Below are 27,081 nucleotides of genomic sequence, written 5' to 3' on the forward strand. Positions count from 1 at the left end.
GTCAAGTTGGGAGGGACCTCCAGTGTTCATCTAGTCCAACCCCCTGCGTGGCGGGAATCTTGGCTGAAGGCTCCTTGACCCACCTCGGCTTAAGAACGCCCAGCGAAGGAAAGCCCACTGCCTTCCGATAGAGTCTACTGTCGAAGGGCTTTTACCCTCAGGAAAGTGCCTCCCCACCCCCTGCTTGCAGCACATAATGGATCAGCATCAAGGCATTGTGGAAGGGACCCTGAGGGTCTTCTAGTCTCACCCCCTGAAACACAGGAATCTCTTTCCCAATGTGGGGCTCGAACTCACGACCCTGAGATTGAGAGTCTCCTGCTCTACTGACTGAGCTATCTCCAGTGGCGTTTATATATAATATTAACATTACATATCAAATAGGGACTGCACCCCTGCTCACTGACCCCTCCCAGTAACACCCAGAGCTTCCCCTCTCCACCCCACACATCTACTAAGCTTGCCTCTTCCCTTAGCCTGCAGGGTTTCAGTTCGTGGAAATCCAGGGTATTACGCAGTGGGGGACTGTGTGACGATAGCCTTAAGTTTTTATGTCTATAGGAAGAAAGGAGAATCTCTGCCAGGCATTTATTCTAGGGAGTACGGTGTGGAGGGCAATGGGTGGAGAGGGGACGACTCAGGGGTTATCAGCAAGTGGGAAGATTGCTTGGCACAAGGATGATTTTGTTTCATCAAACAAGATTCATATAGCACTCAATGGCAGGAAAACCTCTGTGGTGGTTTGCAAGGAACATTATCAACAGTGGAATGGTCTCCCTCGGGAGGGGGTGGGCTCTCCTTCCTTGGAGGTTTTTAAGCAGAGGTGGGATGGCCGTCCGCCGGGGATGCTTTGCAGGGGGTTGGACTAGATGACCCACGGCTCCCTTCCAAGGCTCACAGTGTGACCAAATGTGTTGAGGTTGCCATTTAAACAAAAAGCAAGTTGCTAGTCCTCGTGGTGGCAAAGTGATGTTTGGAAGCACGCCAGCCAGGAGGTCGGCAAGGCAGCTGTGGCGAGCACTCGAGAGACCCACCGATTTGATGATCTGGTCGCTCTGCTTGACCACCTCGTGGAGCTGCCGCAGGGCCGTCACTTTGGTGTCCTCCAGCTCCTGCTTCTGCGTGTTGGCGTCGGCGATGCACGTGCGGTAAGTCGCCATCGCCTCGTCGGCCTGGAGCGGGCAAGGAGGGTTAGCGTTGCCAATAGAGGCAGGGGATGGGCAGCGAGGACAGGAGCCCCCTGTTATTTCAGCTAAAAAAAGGGGGCATCCCTAATGATTTAAGCTTCTGGAGCAAGTCCCCTACGAGAAAAGGATACAACGGTACCTTGGTTCTCTAACACCTTGGTTCTCAAACACTTTGCTTTTAAGTGTTCCGGTTTTCAAACGAGTTTTGGAAGCCGAGCATCCGATGCAGCTGTCAATCAGAAGCCATGCCTTGGTTTCCAAACATTTCGGAAGTCAAACTGACTTCCGGAACGGATTAAGTTTGGCGTTTTTGTTTTTGCTCTTTGTTTTGCATTTTCGGTTTTGACGCTTTTTCGATTCATTTGTTTTGTGACTGTGTGGAACCCAATTCAGCTACTTTTTGTGACTGCGGAAATGGATAAAAGCCCCCCATCCTATCATCAGTGCAGGGAAGGAAAAAATTAAAATTTCATTTTCCTCATCTACAATACTGTCTTATTTATTTCATAGTACATTTACATTGATTATTGCTTTCATTTTATGTATAAATGGTCCCGTTAGATGGTAAAATTCATGTTCAATTGCCGTTTTAGGGGTTGTTTTTAAAAGTCCGGAACGGATTAATCCATTTTGCATTACTTTCTATGGGAAAGCGCACCTTGGTTTTGGAACGCTTTGGTTTGGGAATGGACTTCCGGAACAGATTAAGTTTGAGAACCAAGGTACCACTGTATAATGTTTTGAGTTGAGAACGGCAGAGCCCACCTTCCAATGGAATATGCAGAAATGGCAAAACTTACTACAACAACAAGAAATCAAGATAACAAACTGTTTATAAAAGTATGGAAATGGCTTATCGAATAATATTTATAGAAAAATTGGAAACAGATACAAACGTTAGCAGGAATCGGATTATCGTACAGTGGTGCCTCGCTAGACAAATTTAATTCGTTCCACGGGTCTTTTCTTATAACGAAAAATTCGTCTAGCGAATCCCATAGGAATGCATTGATTTTTTTTGGATTTTTTTTTGCCCATAGGAACGCATTAATTGAATTTCAATGCATTCCTATGGGAAACCGCGATTCGCTAGACGAATTTTTCATAAAACGAATTCGTCTAGCGGGGCAACCTCCGCTCGAAAAATCCTTTCGTTAAGCGGAAATTTCGTTAAGCAGGGCATTCGTTAAGCGAGGCACCACTGTAATAACCTGCAGTTTTCATAAGAGTATATATTTACAGCAGATAATTAAATGAGCAGGTGAAACGAATTTGGATACGCAGGAGATATTTAAAAAAACAATTTTAAGGAACCGCAGAAAGGGGGCGGGGAGGAAGTCAGGTTTTGAAATGACAAATTGATTGCAAAACTAATGAAATGCATGAACCTGAAAAGCATAAATGGAAACTTTTCTTTAAAAGAAAAAAGGAACACAGGTTCCCGTCTTTGTGGTTCTGAAGGACAGCAAATTGGACCTTTGCCCGTCAGCCTCCCCTGCACAGATTCGTGACCCTCATTTCAAGGGCCCCTTCCCCCCTTCCCCACTCTCTGACCCACCTTGTTTCTGGCTTCCTCCTCGAGTCGCCTCTTCTTGTCCAGGGCTTTAGTGGCAGCAGTGCTACTGCCTGTGCTGGACCCCAGCTGTTCCTCTTCCGCTTTCACCATCACATGCTTGGCCTTTTCGGACTCCTCCGAGCGCTGCATGTACATCTGGCGAGCTTTTCTCAGGTTGCTCTCGGCCTCTTGCTGTTTGGGGGGCACACAAGCTAAGACCCTGCATCGTTCCCCAAAAACATGCCACATCCCAAACAAATCTCGTTGCGTTCTTTTTCGATAAGAGTTAGAATCATAGAATCCTAGAGTTGGAAGAGACCACAAGGGCCATCCAGTCCAACCCCCTGCCAAGCAGGAAACACCATCAAAGCATTCTTGACATATGGCTGTCAAGCCTCTGCTTAAAGACCTCCAAAGAAGGAGACTCCACCACACTCCTTGGCAGCAAATTCCACTGCCGAACAGCTCTTACTGTCAGGAAGTTCTTCCTAATGTTTAGGTGGAATCTTCTTTCTTGTAGTTTGAATCCATTGCTCCGTGTCCGCTTCTCTGGAGCAGCAGAAAACAACCTCCCTCCCTCCTCTATATGACATCCTTTTATATATTTGACATGGCTATCATATCACCCCTTAACCTTCTCTTCTCCAGGCTAAACATACCCAGCTCCCTAAGTCGTTCCTCATAAGGCATCGTTTCCAGGCCTTTGACCATTTTGGTTGCCCTCTTCTGGACACGTTCAAGTTTGTCAGTATCCAGAGTTACGAGATGGGGGGAACGCCAGGGACATAGTATGTCTTGATTCCAGTAAGGCTTGCGACAAAGTCCCCCCGGATATTCTCTGAAGGAGCGTCTCCACCCCCATCGTCCAGCCCGTACATGGGGGTCCAGCTCCGAGGGCCTTCTGGCGGTTCCCTCCCTGTGAGAATTGAAGCTACAGAGAACCAGGCAGAGGGCCTTCTCGGTGGTGGTGCCCGCCCTGTGGAACGCCCTCCTATCAGATGTCAAGGAGATAAACAACTATCTGACTTTAAAAAGGGATCTGAAGGCAGCCCTGTTTAGGGAAGCTTTTAATGTTTGATGTTTTATTGTGTTTTTAATTTTCTGTTGGGAGCTGCCCAGAGTGGCTAGAGAAATCCAGCCAGATGGGCGGGGTATAAATAATAAATTTATTATTATTATTATTATTATTATTATTATTATTATTATTATTATGGAGTTGGTAAAATGTGGGTTGAACGAGGGAACTGTTGGGTGAATTTGCAACTGCTTGACTGACCGAACCCGGAGACTGCTCACTAATGGTTTCTCACCATCTTGGGGAAAAGTGGTAACGTTGTTCAATGCCTTTACAGTGGTGCCTCGCTTAACGAATGCCCTGCTTAACGAAATTTCCGCTTAACGAAAGGTTTTTTTCTAGTGGAGGTTGCCTCGCTAGACGAATTCGTTTTACAAAAAATTTGTCTAGCGAATCGCGGTTTCCCATAGGAATGCATTGAAATTCAATTAATGCGTTCCTATGGGCAAAAAAAAATTCTAAAAAAATTCAATGCATTCCTATGGGATTCACTAGACTAATTTTTCGTTATAAGAAAAGACCCGTGGAATGAATTAAATTCGTCTAGCGAGGCACCACTGTATAGACGACTTGGACAAAGGATGCTCGTTAACTTGGCAGGTGACCCCAAATTAAACAGCTGGTCTGTGAGCACGTAGAAAAGGAGGCTGTGATCGCTAAGGCCCAGCATGGGTTTCTCGAAAACAAGTCATGCTGGACGAATTTCCTTTCTTTTTTCGATGGAGTTACAAGCCTAGTGGATCAGGGGAATGCTGTGGATGTAGCGTATCTTGATTTCAGCAAGGCTTATGACAAACTCCCCCATGATATTCTTACGAGGAAGCTGGTAAAATGTGGATGGAACGAGGGAACTGTTAGGTGGATTTATAGCTGTTTGACTGATGGAATCTAAAGAGTACTCAAGGGTTCCTCATCATCTTGGGAAAAAAGTGACACATGGGGTGCTTTCAAAACTCTACAATTCTAGGATTGTATCTCCCACTGCTCAGCAGATAGAGACCTGCAAGAAAAACCTGCCCCATCTCCCCCTTCTTCTTCTTCTACCCCCCCCCCAACAACTCTTAATTTTCATTTATGTTTTACTTTCAGTGCCGGCCCTATTATTCCCCACTGCAGGCATTTGTTTCTTTTCTTTTAAAATATTCTGCAAGGTTTTAAATAATAACAGATAAGGCATGAAAGGAAAGTGGATCAGGGAGGGAGAAGGAAAAAATCAAAACTCAAGACGCCATGCATTTGGAGTACACAGCTATGTTGGAAGGTCTATGTGCAACCCCCTGCAATGTGGGAATGCCCCCCGAGCCCCAGATCCTCACCAGTTTCCGCTGAGCCCGGTGCCACTGCTCCTTGACCTCTTTCCGACGCTTCTCGTGCTCAAGGCGCCTGGCTGCCAACGGCTGAAGAGGAAAAATAACAGGGAGGGATGAGGAGTGGCTAAGTCCTTTGGCTGTAACTGGGCGATTTCTGGTTTTCAACATTGCGATACAGTGGTACCTTGGTTCTCAAATGCCTTGGTTCTCAAACACTGAAAACCCAGAAGTGAGTGTTTCGGTTTTCGAACGTTTTTCGGAAGCCAGACATCCGACGCGGCTGTCGGCTATTGTTTCTGGGGCGCCTGCACCAATCAGAAGCTGCACCTTGGTTTTCAAACATTTTGGAAGTCAAACGGAATTCTGGAACGGATTAAGTTTGGTGCTTTTGTTTTTGCTGTTTATTTACTTTATGTTTATTTATTTTGCTGTTTAATTACCATATGTTAAAGTAAATATGAATTTCACCGCGAGTTACAACATTAAGGAAAATATGATGAAATTACAACATCGATGGTATTTAACCCCCGCCAGATTGTCAAAGATCTATAAAAATTTATCGAATGTATGTTGGAGGTGTGGGAGGGAGTAACGCCGATTTATATCATATTTGGTGGACTTGCGGGAAGATTAAAGCATTTGGGGGCCTAATATATGATGAATTGAAGAAAATGTTGGGTATCACGTTTCTTAAAAGACCAGAGGCTTTCTTGTTCAGTATGGTAGGAAAGGACATTGCGAGCTCAGCGAAGGAAATTTTTCTTTATGCAACAGCGGCGGCCAGATTACTGGTGGCTAAGGGATGGAAGGAACAGGAGGTTCCTACAGTAATTGACTGGCAGGGTAAAATGCAGGAATTAGTAGAAATGGCATACTTAACAAATTGCTTGAGAGGCAAGTCAACGGAGAAATTTACAGAAAAATGGGATAGTCAACGGAGAAATTTACAGAAAAATGGGATAGATACAAGGTATATGTGCAAAGGTTCATTGTCTATGCAAGCTTTTGATTGACCTTGGAGAATGGACGATTTAGGACAAACTTCAACTTCTTACCGTGATGCGCTAGGAGATAACAATGTATTAGACAATAGATATAGAGATTCTTACCAAGTTATGTACTTTTTTTTTTCAAATATAGGACATACATCAGGAATTGACAGGAAGTCCAATGGGGGAAACAGGGGGTGGGGGAGGGGGGAGAAGGTGGTTATGTATTTGTATAAGTTGATATATCTCGCTGGTTTTTGTTGTTGTTGTATCGGAATATTCTGTAAATTTCTTTTATTAGAACGTAATAAAAATATATATAATGCTGGGGGGGGGGGATAATGAAAGAACAGGGAACATGCTCTTTCCACCAGCTCATCTCTTACCTGCAGGAATGTTTCCGACCGCAAAGTGATGGCCGCTTGCTGGGAGTTGATCCCATACTCGGCGTCTTGTTCCAGTGCCAGGGAGTAGATGGAGAAAAAGGGCATGAAAGGCTGAAAAGCAGGGAAAACGGGGGTCAGTTTGTGCAGGGAGCAAAAAGGACTGGACCAGAAGGCAGACAAAACACCAGGTCCTTTGGCCCTGTTGTCATGGAGTTGCCCCAAAACTTAAGCAGTGCCCAGTGCCGACCGAAACGGATAAATCTTGTATCGCTTAGCACCATAGAAGTCATTTATGTGAAAAGACTAGAACTAGGCAATTGATGAATTCATAGTTAAAGCAAATAGCTAATGTTCCAATATCCATCTTAAAACATATCTACCTCACCTAACTGCTCATGCTAATCGCTGTAAAGATATTTTTACACCAAATTTAAAATCTTTCAGAGCATCCCTCTTTCCTCAACCTCTCAGGTGCTTTATGATTCCCACTTGCACAGCAAAAGACAATGTGAAACTTTATTTCAGCTGAGGTCAGTATCCTTCGGTTTCACCTCTCCAGGCTGCGGGATGTGAACAGGTTCTAGAGGGAGACTAGGCAACAGAGAAACCTATTTCTGATTTAAAATGTCTCAGGGACTATATTGTTAAGCCACCACACTGTTTCTTCAACACAAACCCAGCGGCATGAATTCCAAAGAGTATTATCATAGAACCATAGTATCTTAGAGTGGGAAGGGACCCACGGGTCATCCATCCCAACCCCCGGGAACGTAGGAATCTCAATGAAAGCATCCGTGACAGATGGTCACCCAGCCTCTGCTTTAAAAACCTTGAGCCTCTACAACCTCCCGAGGGAGACCGTTCCACTGTCAAATAGCACTTATGATCAGAAAGTTTTTTCCCTGGTGTATGGAAGGAATCGCCTTTCTTGTAGCTCAAAGCCGCGGGTTTGAGTCCTACCCACCGGAAGCAGGAGAAAACAAGCTTGCTCCCTGTTCCCTGAGACAGCCCTTAATACATAGCTGCCAAGTACCCCGTTTTCCCCGGGAAACCCCCCGTTTTTACTTACCTTTTCCCGGTGGTCCCCCGTATCACTTCGTCTCCCATTTTTCTCCGTTATTTTCTCCTGCCGGCAGCCATTTTTTCCCCTTTCTATGGGCACAAAAAATGGCCGCTGCCGGCTTCAAAAGTCACATCTACGCATGACCGGAAGTGCGTAGACGCGGCTTCCGGTGTCAGCGGCGGCCATTTTTTGTGCCCATAGATGGGCGGGGCGACACCGGAAGTTGCGTCAACGCACTTCCGGTCATGCGTAGAAGCTACTTTTGAAGCCGGCGGCCGCCATTTTTGGTGCCCATAGAAGGGCAAAGCGATACCGGAAGTTACGTCGACGGTCCCAGATTCTGCAGTCCGGGACTTGGAAGGTAAGCCTTAATATAGTTGAAGATAGCTCTCATATCTCCTCTTTTCCAGGCTAAAGATGCCCAACTTTTCCCCAAGCCGTTGACAAAATAAAGTGTTGGTGTTATGTATTCCGGGGTCTCTGTTTGCTTGAGTTTGAGTCCGGACTAAGGATTCTGAGCTCCTGATTTGATACATGACGTCCAATCACAGGACGTTTTAGGATTTGCGCCTTTGCCACCGGCCTTTGAACTCCGCGTCGTGATTCGCAGCTTGGGAGTTTAGACAGCCAATCACGTCGGGAGTGGGAGTGGCCCAGGCTTCCGGAAATGTATATAAGCTTTGCCCTGGTTTCCCAATTAGGTAGTTCAATGAAGGTTCTTGCTGTTATCGCTGTGTCTTGCCTCATGGGAACCCACCTACACTTCAGTTGATTTCCAAAGATGGCTGCATTTTGCGCCGATTCGAGAAAGGAAAGTTGGGTAAATTTACAGCCAGGTGTGAACTGGATTGAATTATTCCAACCGCCACCAGAGCATCAGCAAGTTTGCCCTCCCAGTTCGTGGGTACTTTTTTTTTGGGGGGGGCCAAATTCAGAACGTGGAATTGTCGGTTGCAACAAATCTGCTTCCCCGGCCCCCACCCCCAAAAGAAAAGGTTGGGCTTTGGAGGAGTGGTGAGATAACAGGTATAAATAAATTCAGAAATGGTTACACCCCACTGCATTATGGGATGGCGGTCTTACCTCCTGGCTGATGGTCTGTTTGCAGGAATTGACCATCTTCTGAAGACCCTTGGCAAACTCCATTTCTGGGCAGAGGGAGGGAAAAGAGAGTGTATTTTTAAAAATAAATATACTGTATATATATATTTTTAAAAACCTTTCTTGCAAACTCTAGATTTCCCCTTCCCTGGGTTATTGTTTCAGACTAGGACCTGGGAGTCCAAGATTCTTTTAAAAATAATTTTCAGAAAAGGATGGCAGATTAAGTTGATGGACTATGCTGAATTGGCAAAAATGACCGGAAGAATCAGAAATCAGGAAGATCAAAATAAGGAATGGGGGGAATTTATAATTTACCTTAAAAAAAAAAAACCCATTGGAAACAGTTTAAACTGTTAGCAGGGCCAGAATAACACTTGTAGGTGAATGGTGAATTTTGGACACAATGGAGATGTAAAAGATTTGGGTTATTATAAAAGATGCAGAAAGAAATGATTAGCAATAGGACCCACAAAGGAGAGGAAGGAAGTCCAGGAGATCCCTTGCAATCTTGTTTTTATGTTCTATATTGTATATAACTGCAAAACGTTGATATGAAAACCAAAGAAAAATTTTTTAAAAAATAATTTCATTCGATTTTCAATTTTGCAATCAAAATAAACATTTCGCAAACTTTTAGATATCCAGCGGCTTCCCTTCTTCTCCTTCCACGGTTCATTTTGCATTTCTTCCTTTCCTGCATATTTTACTATAATCACTCACGCCCAAGTTTTCCATTTTTACATCATTCCATCGTTGATGGAATGTTTAGAGAAGCTTTTAATATTTGATGGATTTCTGTATTTTAATATTTTGTTGGAAGCCGCCCAGAGTGGCTGGGGGAACCCGGCCAGATGGGCGGGGTATGAATAAATTATTATTATTATTATTATTATTATTATTATTATTATTATTATTATTATTATTATTACACTGTTGAATTTATCTTGAGCTTGTTCAGCTGTGTACAGTTATTCTCCATATACAGTACAGTGGTGCCTCGCTAGACGAATTTAATTCGTTCCAGGACTCAATTCGTCCTACGAAAAATTCGTCTAGCGAGTTGCGGTTTCCCATAGGAATGCATTGAAACTTAATCAATGCGTTCCTATGGGCTCCGGGGGACTGGCGGCGGGGAATCATAGAATCATAGAGTTAGAAGAGACCACAACGGCCATCCAGCCCAACCCCCTGCCGAGCAGGAAACACCATCAAAGCATTAAAGCCTGCCTTCCCTAGCCAAGAGAGCTGTGTGCCAGGCGGCAGGGGATCGTTCCTCCGCTTCCCCCCCCCCCAACACAGCCGACAGGTGCTGCTTGCCGGGGCTTGTTAAGCAGCGCCCGCCGTGCTTCGGCACCGGGGGATGGAGCCGAAGTGCAGCGGGCGCTGCTTGCCAGGGCTTCAAGCAGCGGCCGCCAAACTTTGGCTCTGTCCCCCGGCTGTGTGACAGGTGGGGTGGGGGAAAGGCGGAGGAACGGATCGTTCCTCTGCTTCTCCCCCCCTTCTTCCCACGCTAGTGTTCCGCTGGTCTCTGCCGGTTGCCCCTCACTGTTCGCGGCAACCGGCAGAGACCAGCAGAACACAAAGGGGAACCAGCTGCAGCGCGGGAAGAAGGCAAAAGAAGATCAGCTGAGAGGCGCCGACAGCTCATCTTCCCTTGCCTTCTTTCCACGCTACAGCTGGTTCCCCTTTCGCTAGAGGAATGCCCTGTAGGTTTTGTGATCGGAGGTTTCTATGGCCACGCTTCGCAAGACGAAGCGGCGGCCATAGAAAACCTCATCGTCTTGCGAGGCAACCTCCAATCTCAAAACCTATTCGTATAGCGAAACATTTGTCTAACAGGGCATTCGTCTAGCGAGGCACCACTGTATTCAATAAACGTTGCCCACTCTTCTTTAAATACATATTCTTCTTGCTCTCTTGTGCTAAACCTGCAAATTCTGTGTATTCGGGCATCTTAAAAGTTAGAATCTCTGGAGTCTCAGATTCGAATCCTCCCATTCAGAAATGGGAAATTGGATGACCTCGGGTAAGAGTCTTAACTGCAGGGTGGGGGGACCAGAGGTATAAATGCAATCAATAAATTAAAAAGCATTCCTCCACGACAAGGGCCGGATTTAGGTTTGGTGAGGCCCTCAGCTACTGAAGGTAATGGGGCCCTTTATAGGTCCAGCTGTCCTTTGTCAACAACAAATGGTCACTGTTTTTGTGTTGAATCTATGCTATATGGTCATTGATGGACCTAAAAGGTATCTAAAGCCATTTGCACCTGCAGAATGTAGGCAGCCTATAAATAGAAAGGAGCAAACCAGTGATATTTTAGGGAGCAGGATAGCAGGCGGGGCCCATGACTTGCATCATAGGAGCCTACACAACACAAAACACTGTTGCTGTACATAGGTTTTATTTTATTTGGTTTTTTTTATCTTATACAGGTGAAACTCGAAAATTAGAATATCGTCGAAAAGTGCATTTATTTCTGTAATGCGACTTATTATTTTTTATTTTTCTTTTAATTTTTACAAATGCTTTCTTTTGGAAATTCCACAGTAATGAAACAAATAGTGACAATAATAAAAAAATTAACAAAAAATAAACATCCCTATGACATTTCGTTAATTACATTCCATTTATAATTGACCCGCCTAATGACAAGTAATTACAATTGCAACAAATAAAGGCTTGGCATATATTACTTTGCAGTAAGTTGCGTTACTGAAATAAATGCACTTTTCAACGATATTCTAATTTTCTGAGTTTCACCTGCATTTTGGAAATGTACATTCAGTTTTTTCCCCCTTTCATTCCCCCCCCCCAAGAGAGTGGGTCCCTAACCTATAGTTTGTTTAGCTTGTACATAAATCTGGTAATGTCCCTCCCTCCCCCCCTCCCTCCCTCCCCTGCCCTGCTCACCTAGGGCGGTCCTTTTCTCCAGGTAATATATGAGGTCCTTCATATACTTTGAGACGTTCTTGGCATAATGGAGAGCCGCCTCGACCCCTCCCTCGCACCTCTGCAGGAGAACGTCCACCTCTTCGGCCGACAGACGGACTGGGGAGGGAAACGGAGGAGAGGCACGAGACGTAAGAAGGGGCTGTCCTGCAGGATCTAGACCACGAGCCCATCTCTATTCTTGCAGGAGCCCCATATAATCCAAGAATCCAGACAGACTGCCTCAGGAGCTGGAGGTTCCACGAGAACACACAAAAGATCCCGTCTGCTAGATCGGGCCAGCACAGGGGCCAGCCACATGCCTCTTCTGGGAAACCGGCAAGCAGGATTTGACCACGAGAGCACTTACCTCTTCCTGCGGCTTCCAGGAATCTGCTTCCTCCAACTACGGCTGTATCTGCCCCTAAAGGACCAGGCGCGCAGCCTGGGAGTCATTTTGGACTCACAGCTGTCCATGGAGGTGCAGGTCAATTCTGTGTCCAGGGCAGTTGTCTACCAGCTCCATCTGGCATGCAGGATGAGACCCTCCCTGCCCGCATACTGTCTCAACAGAGTGGTGCATGCTCTAGTTATCTCCCGCTTGGACTACTGCAATGCGCTCTACGTGGGGCTGCCTTTGAAGGTGACCCGGAAACTACAACTGATCCAGAATGCGGCAGCTAGACTGGGGACTGGGAGCAGCCGAGACCATTTAACTCCAGTCCTGAAAGACCTACATTGGCTCCCATTACGTTTCCGAGCACAATTCAAAGTGTTGGTGCTGACCTTCAAAGCCCTAAACGACCTCAGCCCAGTATCCCTGAAGAAGCGTCTCCACCCACACTGAGGTCCAGCTCCGAGGGCCTTCTGGCGGTTCCCTCCCTGCGAGAAGCAAGGTTGCAGGGAACCAGGCAGAGGGCCTTCTCGGTGGTGGCACCCACCCTATGGAACGCCCTCCCACCAGATGTCAAGGAGATAAACAACTATCTGACTTTTAGAAGACATCTGAAGGCAGCCCTGTTTAGGGAAGTTTTTTAATGTTTTATCTTTTATCATGTTTTTAATATTCTGTTGGGAATCACCCAGAGTGGCTGGGAAAACCCGGCCAGATGGGTGGGGTATGTATGTGTGTGTGTTTGTTTGTGTATAGTTGTTGTTGTTGTTTAGATCAGGGAGACCTCCTTCCGAGCTTCCCAAAAGGGGATCTTGTTTCTGGTTTCCCCAGGGTAAATTCCTTAAGAAAATAATTTTGCAATTGAATCCTAGAGTTGCAAGGGATCTCGAGCATCATCTCAACCAAACCCCCTGCAACGCAAGAATACTGTATTTCGGCCAATGCGGGACTCGAACCCACAACCCTGAGATTAAGAGTCTCATGTTCTGCCAACTGAGTCATCCCAGTTGCACGCAGTTTCCAGCCTGTTTGCACCTCCCACTCCCCGTTGGGTGAGACTGGGAACACACTCAGTAAAAATGTAACCTTGGGGTGATCCCATGCGCCCACACATTTTAGCACGGCGGGGCTGCGCTCTGGAACCTCAGCGTGCTATCGCTCACGAAAGGAGCCTGGCGTTCGAAATTACCAAGGTCCCATTTGTGTGGGGGGTTGGATCAATACACAAACATGAGTGAAACCAGTGTGCCTTAGTGAAAAAGGCGGGGCAGGCCAGAAAGACGGAGACTCGCACTTACTCGAGGTGAAACCTTCCATGCCGTCTGATATCCCTTCGGCACCTTGCCCAGGAATTCCCCCGTACAGATTTTCCATAGACTGGGGGAGAGAAAATGCAGTTACTCCTATGAGCAAGGAATTTCCAAGCAAGCAAAAGTCAGAGATGCGTGCGTGCGTGCGCGCACACACACACATATCTGAATATCCTTGATCTGGGTGTTATTGGAGTTCAGGGAAATGTTTCAGCCAGGCAAAAACACCCCAGGCCCAAGGAGAGTCCTAAGGGCCAGCTAGAATAGCCTGGTGTATGAATCATTTACAGTGGTACCTTGGTTCTCAAATGCCTTGGTTTCCAAACACCGAAAACCTGGTAATTAAGTGAGTGTTCTGGTTTTCAAACGTTTTTCGGAAGCCAAACATCTGACGCGGCTGTCGGCTATTTTTTTCCGGGGCGCCTGCACCAATCAGAAGCTGCGCCTTGGTTTCTGAACATTTCGGAAGTCAAACGGACTTCCGGAACTGATTAAGTTTGGCCCTTTTGTTTTTGCTATTTATTTTTGCGTTTTCGTTCTTGAGGCTTTTTCGGTTCATTTGTTTTTGTGGCAGTGTGGAACCCAGCTCAACTACTGATTGATTGATTGATTGATTGTGCGACTGCGGAAATGGATAAAAGCCCCCACCCTTCCAAACAATGACTATCATCAGTGCAGGTAAGAAAATAATAATAATTTTAATTTTATCATCTACAATACTGGCTTATTTATCTTATAGTACAAGTACAGTGGTGCCTCGCTTAACGAACGCCCTGTAAGATGAAATTTCCGCTTAACAAAAGGATTTTTCCAGTGGAGGTTGCCTCGCGAGACGAATTCGTTTTACGAAAAATTCGTCCAGTGAATCGTGGTTTCCCATAGGAATGCATTGAAATTCAATTAATGCGTTCCTATGGGCAAATAAATAAATAAAAATTCAATGCATTCCTATGGGATTTGCTAGACGAATTTTTCATTATAAGAATTGACCCGTGGAACGAATTAAATTCGTCTAGCAAGGCATCAATGTACACTGATTATTGCTTTCATTTTATAGACCAATGGTTTTGTTAGAGAGTAAAATTCAGGCTCAATTGCTGTTTTAAGGGTTGCTTTTAAAAGCTTGGAACGGATTAATCCATTTTGCATGACTTTCTATGGGAAAGTGTGCCTTGGTTTTGGAACGCTTTGGGTTTGGGAACGGACTTCCAGAAGTTTGAGAACCAAGGTACCATTGTACATCTCTTAGACAAAAAATCCTTGATTACATCCTTTGCTCTCTTCCCAATCGACTTCCCGTTGAGCAAATGTCTATTTTTCTGGCTGGCAATAAAGTATTTATTACTGCACTGGCTGCAAAGTTTGTCTTGGCTGCAATTAAGTTGAGAGCTAGGTATCATAAGGGCGAGTGTGAGATGTGGAGTTCCTTAACTTATGCAGGAGTGATTTTTGCATTTCTATATGTTTGCATTGCTGTTCTTATGGTTCAGTTTCAAGCCAATTATTTGTATTCTACGCATTGTGGCCATTTGTGGCGGCTTTTAGCTTTTAGCTACTGTGTAAAGATTTCATTCATTCATTCATTCATTAGCCGGGATGCCTCACCTGGTTGTGGTCGCTAGGAGGGATGGAGAGAAGGGTGCTACTATCTACTTCCCCCATGAGGAATTCGGAGACCCTGGTTCGGGGAATAAAAAGCACGTTTATGAAACAAAGCGAGGGAGGAAACAAGCACATTAATTTTGCACTTTGCCCCAAATTGCTCTGGTTCGTTGGCCCCAATTAATTACCCAACAGACCAGGGTGGAATCTAGACGCATATAAAAAAACATGGTGGGGGGAAAAAAGCGTTTTGGAAATATTATTGAATTTGCTATGCTATAAGCTCACCATCGCCACCTAGTGTAACGTTTGTACAATGCACTTAAATGCACATTATATTTGCAGCTGTATAGCTGAGTCCCTTGTTCCAAAAATCATGTTGTTCCTCCTCATTCACAAACCCCAAATCCATCTCCAGGTAGAATCATAGAATCATAGAGTTGGAAGAGACCACAAGGGCCATCCAGTCCAACCCGCTGCCAAGCAGGAAACACCATCAAAGCATTCTTGACATATGCCTGTCAAGCCTCTGCTTAAAGACCTCCAAAGAAGGAGACTCCACCACACTCCTTGGCAGCAAATTCCACTGCTGAACAGCTCTTACTGTCAGGAAGTTCTTCCTAATGTTTAGGTGGAATGTTCTTTCTTGAAGTTTGAATCCATTGCTCCGTGTCCGCTTCTCTGGAGCAGCAGAAAACAATCTTTCTCCCTCCTCCATATGACAGCCTTTCATATATTTGAACATGGCTATCATATCACCCCTTAACCAGGCTAAACATACCCAGCTCCCTAAGCCGTTCCTCATAAGGCATCGTTTCTAGGCCTTTGACCATTTTGGTTGCCCTCTTCTGGACACGTTCCAGCTTGTCAGTATCCTTGAACTGTGGTGCCCAGAACTGAACACAGTACTCCAGGTGAGGTCTGACCAGAGCAGAATCCAGTGGTACTATTACTTCCCTTGATCTAGATGCTATACTCCTATTGATGCAGCCCAGAATTGCATTGGCTTTTTTAGCTGCTGCATCACACTGCTTGTTGAAGGTAACGTCAACTTCAATTAATTTAACACACGCACCGCAAAAATCTGTATTGTACCCAATGACCAAAATCACCTTCTGATTCAACCCCCCAAAATTCACTACCCAGGAAAATGTTTAGAGTGTCCAGCCTCTCTGGCCAAAGGCTTATTGCAGTTCTTTAACCGCTGGGTATCACCGGATGTTTAAAAGCTGCTGTAACCTCAACAAGCAAAGGCCGCACAGCCGCCTCTAACCCCAAATTTTCCACCCGAGTGGGGGGTTGAGCTGGATGTTCTCTAAAGGGCCCCCCACCGATTCTACGACCCGGAAGCATTGCGCCTTTAGGGAAAGCACAAAAAAAAGTTATCTGCTTACGTGCTGCTGAAGGAAACGGCGATCATCTCCAGGGCCTTTTCAAATTCTCGTTTGTCAGCTTCGATGTTGGATTCATAATGGAAACCTACGGATTATTTTTTTAAAAAATTAATATCTTCATTGAAATAATTACAATGATGAAGAAATAAAGTGATACGCAGGAGGGTAACTTGGAAAAAGAGAGAGACATTGCACAGACTTTTGTAAACCAAGAAGTATTTAATAAAAAATACATTGAAAAGAAGGAAAGAAAAGAAAAGAGACTTCTGGTGGCTTGCGGTTAGCTACCCAGAGCACAGGAAGACGGGAGCTGACAACAAAACAGAGACGTTTTCATTCCGGCATACTCTTACGATTGCTAAGATCGCTTCCCACCACTTCCTTTCTCTCTACTATTCTAAAACGCTCCTTATTTACACGCACCAACGCATAAAAGGAGCTATGCACAGCTAATTTGGTGCCAACATCTCGTACCTTAAGCCTTGGTGGATCTTGGTATCTCGAATCTGTGGATGGGGCAAACAGATTTGGATGCGACTCACAACTATTGCTGGTGGGGAGAAGCTCTCGTGAGCCCGAGGGCCACACTCTCTTCTGAACAACTTTCCAAGGGCCACGTGGCAGAGGCGGGTAAAGCAGCCGATGCAAATTAAAATTTTTACCTTTTGTGCACCACACTGCTTTCTGTTCAGACTCTCGCACACAATCCCTCTCTATCCTCCATCCAGATTCTCTCCAAAGTTTCAATTCAGTTCTCCAAATTTCCACATTGGGGTGTGTGTGTATGTGTATGTATATATATATATTATATCCTCATGAAAATTTGGCATTTTAGGGCGAATTTCTCCTAATAGACACATGTTTGCAAACTGCTTTAAGTTTGTTGCCCCTCCCCCTTCCCCCGCTTACAAACAAGTGGTGTATAAATTTTACAAAATAGTGTTATGAAAAAATGTCCAATGCACACATTTCTGCAATGGGATTTCCCCCATAGTGTTATTTTCACAATTATATGCCATTTTATGCATGCATTTTATGTCCTTCGGGTGCAAAGATTGAGGGTGTGACGGAGAAGTTGCCAAGTCTTGTAAAGACCCCTTCCTTTTTATTTAAGTATGTGGGTACAGGTGATACAGCGACACACAGCTTTTGACATGTAGCAAGGGGCTATGAAACTTGGGTGGGAAGTTAAAAGACCTTGGGGGGTTTTTTATTGCCACTTCCTGTCGAAGGCCGTGGCCCAGGTTTGGCGCCTTGGATCACGATCTCCATTTCTTTGAGGAAGGGACTTCTGGCAAGGGATGGGTTGCAAGTTTTAAAATGTCCAAATGAATGTAGAATCAGTGAAAGGTATAGATCTGAAAGAATTTCAGATTGAATTTGAATTATGGTGCTGGAGGAGACTCTTGAGAGTCCCATGGACTGCTAGAAGATCAAACCTCTCCATTCTTAAGGAAATCAGCCCTGAGTGCTCACTGGAAGGACAGATCCTGAAGCTGAGGCTCCAATACTTTGGCCACCTCATGAGAAGAGAAGACTCCCTGGAAAAGACCCTGATGTTGGGAAAGATGGAGGGCGCAAGGAGAAGGGGACGACAGAGGACGAGATGGTTGGACAGTGTTCTCAAAGTCACCAACATGAGTTTGACCAAACTGCGGAAGGCAGTGCAAGACAGGAGTGCCTGGCGTGGTCTGGTCATTGGGGTCACCAAGAGTCGGACACGACTAAATGACTAAACAACAACAACAATAGATCTGAAAAGTATAAATAATTTTTTTAAAAAATAAAGGAGAGTTTTGGGGAAGTGCGAAATTTCCGTGCGTCAGTCCGTGCGTCATTTTGCAAAGCACGCATTCCTTCCCCTGGCAGAGCATGCAACTGACCTTTGACTTTGGAGATGAGTGTGCCCGCCGCAGTCAAAGTCTCGAGCGTGTTGAGCAGGGGGTATTTGCAGATGACCTGCCGCAGGATCCGCAAGGCGTCCCCGAGGCTCTCGTGGGCCAGCGCCCGCCGGGACTCCAGCCCATCTGCAAAAGCGAGAGAGGGAGAAAAGACCTCTGCTGGTTACGGCCTGTCGGAATCCAATTGTAGCGTGTGCTGCACCTGTTGAATTTCTGCCTGTCGTCCTGCTGATGCAGCAGCCCACCTTCTAGGACTCGGCAGGAAGGTGGAAACTAGAAGGGACCCCGCAAGTAGCTCAGCTGGCTAGAGCGTGAAGCTAATAACGGCAAGGTTGCAGGTTTGATCCCCATCTAAGGCAGCTGCGTATTTCTGCATTTCAGGGGGTTGGAATAGATGACCCTTGGGCCCCTTCCCAACGCTATAGTTCCAAGATTTGTTTCTGCCTCTCACCTGCTCTTGGGCTCCCTGCCTTCCTCCCCACAAGTCCCAGAACCCACCTGAACCCACAATTTCATTATCATCTGCCCCTCGGGACAGGAGAGTTGCGCAGTTTTCGAATGGGATCAGAAATCCAGCTGCTACTTCGGGAGGCAGTGGCGGTGTAGTGGTTAGAGCGCCGGATCAGAGCTTGGGAGATTAGGATCCCCGCTCCGCCATGTGAGACCCCCTATTCCCCCAGAGAGCAATATTACTCAGAGGAGTTTAACAATCAATCTGCCTTGCCAAAAAAAAAACCCTCTGGGAATTGTGGTTCTCTGTGTTGGGGGGGGGAATAGGGCTTTCCATTTCAACTTTCATCACACCTTAAACTACATTTCCCAAGATTCTGTTTACAGGATGCCACAACGGCAAACTACAGCTCCCATAACTCTTTTGGGCAGAGCATTTGTCCCAAACTACAGCTTCCACAATTCTTTGGGGCAGAACATGCGTCCCAAACTACAGCTCCCATAATTCTTTGGGGCAGAGCATGTGTCCCAAACTACAGCCCTCACAATTCTTTCCGGCAGAGCAAACTACAGTTCCCATAATTCTTTGGGGCAGAACATGTGTCCCAAACTACAGCTCCCATAATTCTTTGGGGCAGAGCATGTGTCCCAAACTACAGCCCTCACAATTCTTTCCGGCAGAGCAAACTACAGCTCCCATAATTCTTTGGGGCAGAACATGTGCCCCCAAACTACAGCTCCCACAATTCTTTGGGGCAGAGCATGTGTCCCAAACTACAGCCCTCACAATTCTTTCCGGCAGAGCAAACTACAGTTCCCATAATTCTTTGGGGCAGAACATGTGTCCCAAACTACAGCTCCCATAATTCTTTGGGGCAGAGCATGTGCCCCAAACTACAGCTCCCATAATTCTTTGGGGCAGAGCATATCCCTGTCCCCCCCCCCAGCCAGTAAGTTGGCAACCTCTCTCTGTCCAAGGTCTTCTCTGGAATGTTTCCCTTCCTGTTTACATCCAGGAAGGGAAGTTGGAGAGAAGGAAGTGACCCTCTCCTGCCGCATTTGAGATAACCCGCTTGACCGCTGACCCCCATCCCTAAACCATCGCCCGCCCAGATTGTCTCTTCTTCTGCCTCCATTGTTTCTGTGCATTTTCACCACTAGGGAAGGAAGGAGCAACCATCGGGGTTCGCTCCTAATTTTTCCAGTTTTTAAACTCGGGTTCTGCCCATTTTGCACCCGTTTGCAATAACAAAAGAGTTAAAATCCTCACGAAAACTCAGCAGGATATTAGTGCAATTTTCCATCTTGTATGCAGCTTTGACTAACGTGCTTTGGCAATTTCCCCCAATATGTTTTATTCACTTTTAGCATTTATATTTCCACCTTTTCCTTTCCCCCTACACGGTTCACCCCCTCCTCCTGCAACAACCCTGCAAGGTAGGTTAGGCTGAGAGGCAATTGACTGCCTACCCCCCTCCGCAAGGTCACCAAGAGATCATTGTGGCTTAGTCGGGATTCGAACCCTGATCTCCCAGGTCCTAGCCCGCATGCGATCCCCACAACAACCCTGGGAGGTCGGTTAGGCCGAGAGAGGCGGTGGCTGCCCCATCCCCAAGGCCACCCGGCGAGCTTCGCGGCTGTGTCGGAATTCGAACCCGGGCCTGGCGGGTCCGCTGCACCACAGCGGTGCACAACTGCAAGCCCGTTGCTCGAGGGACATTGCAGCGAGGGTGAGGGGCACCCTGACACTCCCGCGAAGGGTTTATCAGGGTGCTGCCAGCTGCTGCAGCCTCGGCGTAAACAGGAAGGGCAGGCGGATGAAAATAGAGGCAGGAAGCAGCATGTATCCCGTCCCTCTCCTCGCGGCAACCCCTCTTGCCACCGTCTGATGTGGCAACCGTCTCTCTCTCTCTCTCTCTGTCCCCAGAGACCGCCCACAGCTGGCGCTTGCAAAACCAGGAGGGCCTGTCACTCCTTTTCCCAAGTCAGGGCCGCTGGGTCCCATCTAGCTCAATAGTGCCTACACAGACTGGCAGCCGCTCCCCAAGGTTGCAGGGAAGGGAACGTGCACCGCCCTGCAGGGAGATGTTGGGTGTTTCGCACGCAGAGCACACACATTTGCCACTGTGCTACAATCCTAAAGCGAAAAAGCAAAACAAAAAAGCAAGGTTCTAGTCCTAATGATGTTTGGGGTTTAAACAGGAGCATCAGGAAAGCGCTTTGTGCCAGTTTGGGCTGCCGGTCCAGCGAAACCCGACCCCAGCGTAAAAGGAGAAATTCGAGCGTGAGCCTAGGAGGAGCAGGGCAGAGGGGAAGCCAGAGAACTCTGCACATGCTCAGTGAACCGCCCATTTGCAGCTCACCACCATATGCAAAGGAGGGCTGCATGCCCGCTCTCGAGAGGAGAGGATTTAAGGAGAATCCCTTTTAAAAGGGAAAACAAATGTGGAAAGCTGTTAGGAGAAAAGCCGTTTCCCATTCATTCCCTCTCCAATGACCGATCCGATGTTGTTGTTGTTTAAAACAAACAGCCTTGTTTTTAATTAACGTTTGTCATTCAGAATTGGATGTGTGGCGATGACTAAATGGCAGAAACAGAAGAAACGGCTTGTTGTTTTTCTTGTGCAATCTGCAGATTGCTACTGGCAAAAGGAAACATTTATTGGCAACGTGGAAATAATAATAATAATAATAATAATAATAATAATAATAATAATAATAATCTGAAATCATGCACCAAAACCCCGCAGTTTTGAGTCATGGGATGACTCCAACTCCCATCGTCCTTGAATGTTGAGGCTGATGGGAGTTGGAGTCCAGCAACATCCGGAGTGAGACAGCGCTTCCCCACCCTGGATGAGAGAAGAGGCATTCCCCTTTTCCAGGAGAGAATGCCTCTTCGAAACAGAGACATTCCTCCAATGATTCCCGGAGGGGGACAGGATTCGATGTGGCAAGAGTACGTTTCCGAGCACAATTCAAAGTGCTGGTGCTGACCTTGGAAGCCCTAAACAGCCCTGTATCCCTGAAGGAACGTCTCCACCCCCATCGTTCTGTTGGATTTTTTGAATAGTCAAGTTACAGTACTTTAGAGCCGGTCTAATGTAAATACTGTCTGTTTAAGAGAAACAGGTGCCGGTGTTTCTGTTACCAGTAATTGCTCACAGGCGTGGGCTCTGCTTCTTGTATATAAGGCTCTGCCAGAAAGCCTTCTGTATCTGTTAGTTAGATCTTTCAGTTTGATTCATCTCTAAGTAGATCACTCTCTCAGTTGTTCTCAGTTTAAGAGATTCCTAGTTGAATCTTAGTAAGAGAGACTCTCAGTTTAAGAGATTCCTTAGTTGAATCTTAGTATGAGAGTTGCTCAGTTATAAAGCTAGTTTACTGTTAATTCTTGGGGAGTTTAATGGGAGTTATGTGGGAATTTTGTGGGAGGTTTGGAAAGTGGGCAGATAACATTGCTAAGAGAGAAAGCATTTATCTTTAGTTTAAAGTCTCTTTAGATTCAGTTTGTTTTTCAGTTAAAGAAACCCAACCGTTTGTATTTTCATCTGCATACTTTTGCAAGTGTGCAGCTAGTAAGGGGTTTCATATAAGGGAGATAATTCCCTACGCTCTTGGTGGTGTTTTCTTAGCCAGGTCAACTTCTGACTGCGTATACTCTGCGTGAAGCGTACTTTAAAGGGCCGCTGTAAACTGGGATATATGATTTAGGTTAAGCAGGTTTCAATATCCAGTTTTCTCCAATATTATTCTTATCATATATATATTATTTTCCAATGCGTTCAGCCCGGACACCTGGGTCCTCCTCCGAGGGCCTTCTGGCGGTTCCCTCCCTGCGAGAAGTGAGGTTACTGCGAACCAGGCAGAGGGCCTTCTCAGTGGTGGCACCCGCCCTGTGGAACACCCTCTCGTCAGATGTCAAGGAAATAAACAACTACCTGAATTTTAGAAGACATCTGAAGGCAGTCCTGTTTAGGGAAGCTTTTAATGTTTGATGTTTTCAATATTCTGTTGGGAGCCGCCCAGAGTGGCTGGGGAAACCCAGCCAGATGGGCAGGGTATAAGTAATAAAAATTATTATTATTATTATTATTTATTATCATCCATGAGGCCAGACCTCCCGGGGATGAGCTGCTGCGCTCATTAGGCCTGACAGTCCATCAAGTCTGCACAGTGTTCTTGCTAATAAAGAGTTGAACTCCAGCTCGGTCAGTGTGATTTATTGCTGGCTCCTAAACAGAGGCACCCTTCTAATGATATAATGTCCTTGATCAGCCCAGGATACCTGAAGCAGCATCTCCACCCCCATCGTCCAGCCTGGACACCGGGGTCCACCTCCGAGGGCCTTCTGGCGGTTCCCTCCCTGCAAGAAGTGAGGTTACAGGGAACCAGGCAGAGGGCCTTCTCGGTGGTGGCACCCGCCCTGTGGAACGCCCTCCCGTCAGATGTCAAGGAAATATACAACTATCTGACTTTCAGAAGACATCTTATGATTATAGTTTTTAGAAAATATTTATTGTAACCGTTGAGTGTTTAACTTTTATATGTTGATATTATTTTATACTATTCTAATGATTGGTGAATGTTACTTTTTTATGTAGGGGTTGATTATTTTAAGTTTTGTTTTATGATCACATTTTTGTATTGCCTTAGATTGTTGTAAGACATACATTTTTTTGTTTCTTCAGCTTGTAAACCACCTTGAGTATTGTAAGATAGAAAATCTGAAGTCTTATTGTGTTTTCAGTATTCTGTTGGGAGCCGCCTAGAGCAGCTGGGGAAACCCAGCCAGATGGGCAGGGTGTAAATATATTATTATTATTATTATTATTATTATTATTATTATTATTATTATTACCAGCCAGACTCATCTCTGAGTCTCGGGCCTCCGCTTCTGAACCCAGGACCTTCTCCCTGCCAGGCATTCAACGCTCTGCCATTGAATCATGGCCCTTCTCCTCTGAGTTTGCTGTGTCTTCCCTAAACATAGAGCAAGTTTCTAGTCCTCATACCGCTGCGGATCGAAACTGGGACATTCCGTACGCAGCGCCTGTGCTTTATCGCTGAGCCGCAGCCCTTCCCTTTGAAAAAGCAAGGAGCTAGTCCTCATCATTTGGAAGGACTTAAAGAGGGTGGATTTGATTTAAATCGGGCACGTCCAAAGTCCATTTCGGGGGCCTAATACGGCCCCTGTGGCAGTTTGGTTGGCCCTCAACGGCCCTTCACTTCATCAAATCTGGCCCTCTTTGAAAAAAGTTTGGACACCACTGCCCTATAGCAGGCATCCCCAACCTTTGGCCCTCCAGATGTTTTGGACTACAATTCCCATCATCCCTGACCACTGGTCCTGTTAGCTAGGGATCATGGGAGTTGTAGGCCAAAACATCTGGAGGGCCAAAGGTTGGGGATGCCTGCCATCTATCATACACAGATAAACAGCGGCATTTGCGGTTGACAAAGGATGGCTGGACGTATAAAGGGCCCCATGACCTTCAGGAACTGAGGGCCGCGTTGAACTTCAATCCGGCCCTGGCCCTGGATGTCTCGACTTGACTGCGGGCGAGCTGTGCTAAGACCACTTACCCTCCCGGAGGACCACGTCCCTCAGCTTCTCCAGGCGCTCGGCAAAGCGAGCCACGTCGGCCAGCAGCTGCGAGATGTCCTCCGGTTCCGTCAGGCTGCCCTCGCCGTATTCGCAGGGGCTGTAGGCCTTGGTGGCCTTGCCCAGGCCCCGGGGGACGGCCGGCGAGAGGGGGAAGCCGGCGGCGCTGGCGTGGCGGCTGAGACTGGTGGGGCGCTTGAGGGTGCCCGCTGGGGTCGGCGAGGAGAGGTCCGCCAGGCTGGAGGTCGAGGAGTCCAGGCCATCGCGCCGCGGCAGCTCCTTGGAAGAAGCAAAAGGCACTTGGGTCACTCAGGCGGGACTAGAACTCGGAACCTTTGGCCCTGCCAACTTCAAAACGCCTTAGAAGAACCAATAGGCACTCTGGTCACTCAGGGCGGGACTAGAACTCAGAACCTTTGGCCCTGCCAACTTCAGAACGCCTTGGAAGTCACTCAGGGCGGGACTAGAACTCGGAACCTTTGGCCCCACCAACTTCAGAATGCCTTGGAGGAACCAATAGGTACTCGGTTCACTCAGGGCGGGACTAGAACTCAGAACCTTTGGCCCCACCAACTTCAGAAAACGCCTTGGAAGAACCAATAGGCACTCGGTTCACTCAGGGCGGGACTAGAACTCAGAACCTTTGGCCCTGCCAACTTCAGAAAACGCCTTGGAAGAACCAATAGGCACTCTGGTCACTCAGGGCGGGACTAGAACTCAGAACCTTTGGCCCTGCCAACTTCAGAACGCCTTGGAAGTCACTCAGGGCGGGACTAGAACTCGGAACCTTTGGCCCCACCAACTTCAGAATGCCTTGGAGGAACCAATAGGTACTCGGTTCACTCAGGGCGGGACTAGAACTCAGAACCTTTGGCCCCACCAACTTCAGAAAACGCCTTGGAAGAACCAATAGGCACTCGGTTCACTCAGGGCGGGACTAGAACTCAGAACCTTTGGCCCTGCCAACTTCAGAAAACGCCTTGGAAGAACCAATAGGCACTCTGGTCACTCAGGGCGGGACTAGAACTCAGAACCTTTGGCCCTGCCAACTTCAGAACGCCTTGGAAGTCACTCAGGGCGGGACTAGAACTCGGAACCTTTGGCCCCACCAACTTCAGAATGCCTTGGAGGAACCAATAGGTACTCGGTTCACTCAGGGCGGGACTAGAACTCAGAACCTTTGGCCCCACCAACTTCAGAAAACGCCTTGGAAGAACCAATAGGCACTCGGTTCACTCAGGGCGGGACTAGAACTCAGAACCTTTGGCCCCACCAACTTCAGAAAACGCCTTGGAAGAACCAATAGGCACTCGGTTCACTCAGGGCGGGACTAGAACTCAGAACCTTTGGCCCCACCCACTTCAGGACTCCCAGCCGATGGACTCCCAGCCATGACGTCCTCTTTTGTGCCCATTCTCATTTCAACAAATATACGCGGATGTTTAGAAAGATGCGGTGAGATTTAACCTGAATTTGGTCTCCTGCTTTTTGGAAAAGTTCCAACTTTAAAAAATAAGAATGGGTGTTTGTGGGACATTATTATTATAATTCGTTTCTTTCTTTCTTTCTTTCTTTCTTTTTTACTTTTGGGGAAATTTCAAATTTAAGAAATAAGAATGGGTGATGTTTGGAGGGGGGCTATTTGGTTGTTTTGACTTTTTTGGGGGAAATTAAATTTAATAAGAGTTTTTGATTTGTTTGTTTTTAGTTTTGGATAAGTTTGACTTTTGGAAAACTTCTATCTTGGTAATGTACATCCTAAGCTTGTTTAGCTTATATGTCAGTCCGGCCTGTCCTACCTTGCAGGGTTGTTGTTGTTGTTGTTGTTGTTGTGGATTGAACAAGGAAGGAGAGAACCACGGACACCCCTTTTGAGTTGCTTGGAGGGGGAAGTGGTGGGGAGATTAAGTGCAAGGGATTAATTAATTGCATTCATTCTGCCTCGAAGGAAATTATTCCACGGAGGGGAGCGGTTGAGTCTTGTGGCCTCCTAGGAGTCACGATTGCTCAACAGCCGTGACTTTGGCTCTGACGTCAATCTTGGCTGGCGCTTGAGAAACCATAGCCGTATCCCCTCTGGCCGAATCCTGGCTACCATATAGCTGCAAAGTCCCTTTAGGCCATGGGTAGGCAAACTAAGGCCCAGGGGCCGGATCCAGCCCAATCACCTTCTCAATCCGGTCCGGGAATCAGCGTGTTTTTACATGAGCAGAATGTGTCCTTTTATTTAAAATGCATCTCTGGGTTGTTTGTGGGGCATAGGAATTCGTTCATTATTTCCCCCCAAAAAATATAGTCCGGCCCCCTCCAACGCAGGAATCTCAGCTAGAGCATCTCTGATAGGTGCCCATGCAACCTCTGCTATAATAATAATAATAATAATAATAATAATAATAATAATAATAATAATATTGTATTTTTTTATATTCTGTTGGGAGCCGCCCTGAGTGCTGGGGAAACCCAGCCAGATGGGCGGGGTATAAATAATAAATTATTTTTATTATACTGTATTATAAACTATTATTATAATTATTCCAAACAGGCATTCCTCCAATGATATCTGCAGGGATATCGGCTTTCCCCACCCTCAAGGAGAGAAGAGGCGTTCCCCACCCCAGATCTAAGAAGAGGAGCTCCCCCTTCTCATTTAGAAGAATACCTCTTCTAAATAGAGGGGTTCCTCCGTCTCCCACAGTGCGGTAGGGAAAAGCTACTTCTTATATTAGGGAATCGTGAAAATGGCAGCGCAGGAAGGGACCCTGCGGGTCATCTAGTCCAACCCCCTGCAATGCAGGGAACTTTCGCCCAGCGTGGGGCTCGAACCCACG

General features: G+C 46.5%; 1 protein-coding gene across 4 annotated transcripts in view; it reads right to left on the reverse strand.

The window, feature by feature from the left end:
* Positions 1-27,081, reverse strand: part of ARHGAP45 (Rho GTPase activating protein 45) — a 57,214-nt gene that overhangs the window by 21,561 nt on the left and 8,572 nt on the right. For all 4 annotated transcript variants that reach the window (XM_035119327.3, XM_035119329.3, XM_035119326.3 and 1 more), the window contains exons 2-12: positions 24,235-24,532; positions 18,181-18,324; positions 16,298-16,382; positions 14,907-14,979; positions 13,290-13,368; positions 11,580-11,717; positions 8,649-8,713; positions 6,503-6,613; positions 5,134-5,214; positions 2,746-2,934; positions 1,035-1,172 (exon numbers count right to left, since the gene is read on the reverse strand). In XM_035119327.3, coding sequence (XP_034975218.3) covers positions 1,035-1,172; positions 2,746-2,934; positions 5,134-5,214; positions 6,503-6,613; positions 8,649-8,713; positions 11,580-11,717; positions 13,290-13,368; positions 14,907-14,979; positions 16,298-16,382; positions 18,181-18,324; positions 24,235-24,532 — 1,401 coding nt within the window. The remainder of the gene's footprint in view (positions 1-1,034; positions 1,173-2,745; positions 2,935-5,133; positions 5,215-6,502; positions 6,614-8,648; positions 8,714-11,579; positions 11,718-13,289; positions 13,369-14,906; positions 14,980-16,297; positions 16,383-18,180; positions 18,325-24,234; positions 24,533-27,081) is intronic.

The sequence above is a fragment of the Zootoca vivipara genome, chromosome 6 (assembly GCF_965207765.1).
Source record: "Zootoca vivipara chromosome 6, rZooViv2.hap1.1, whole genome shotgun sequence".
Taxonomy (NCBI): Eukaryota; Metazoa; Chordata; class Lepidosauria; order Squamata; family Lacertidae; genus Zootoca; species Zootoca vivipara.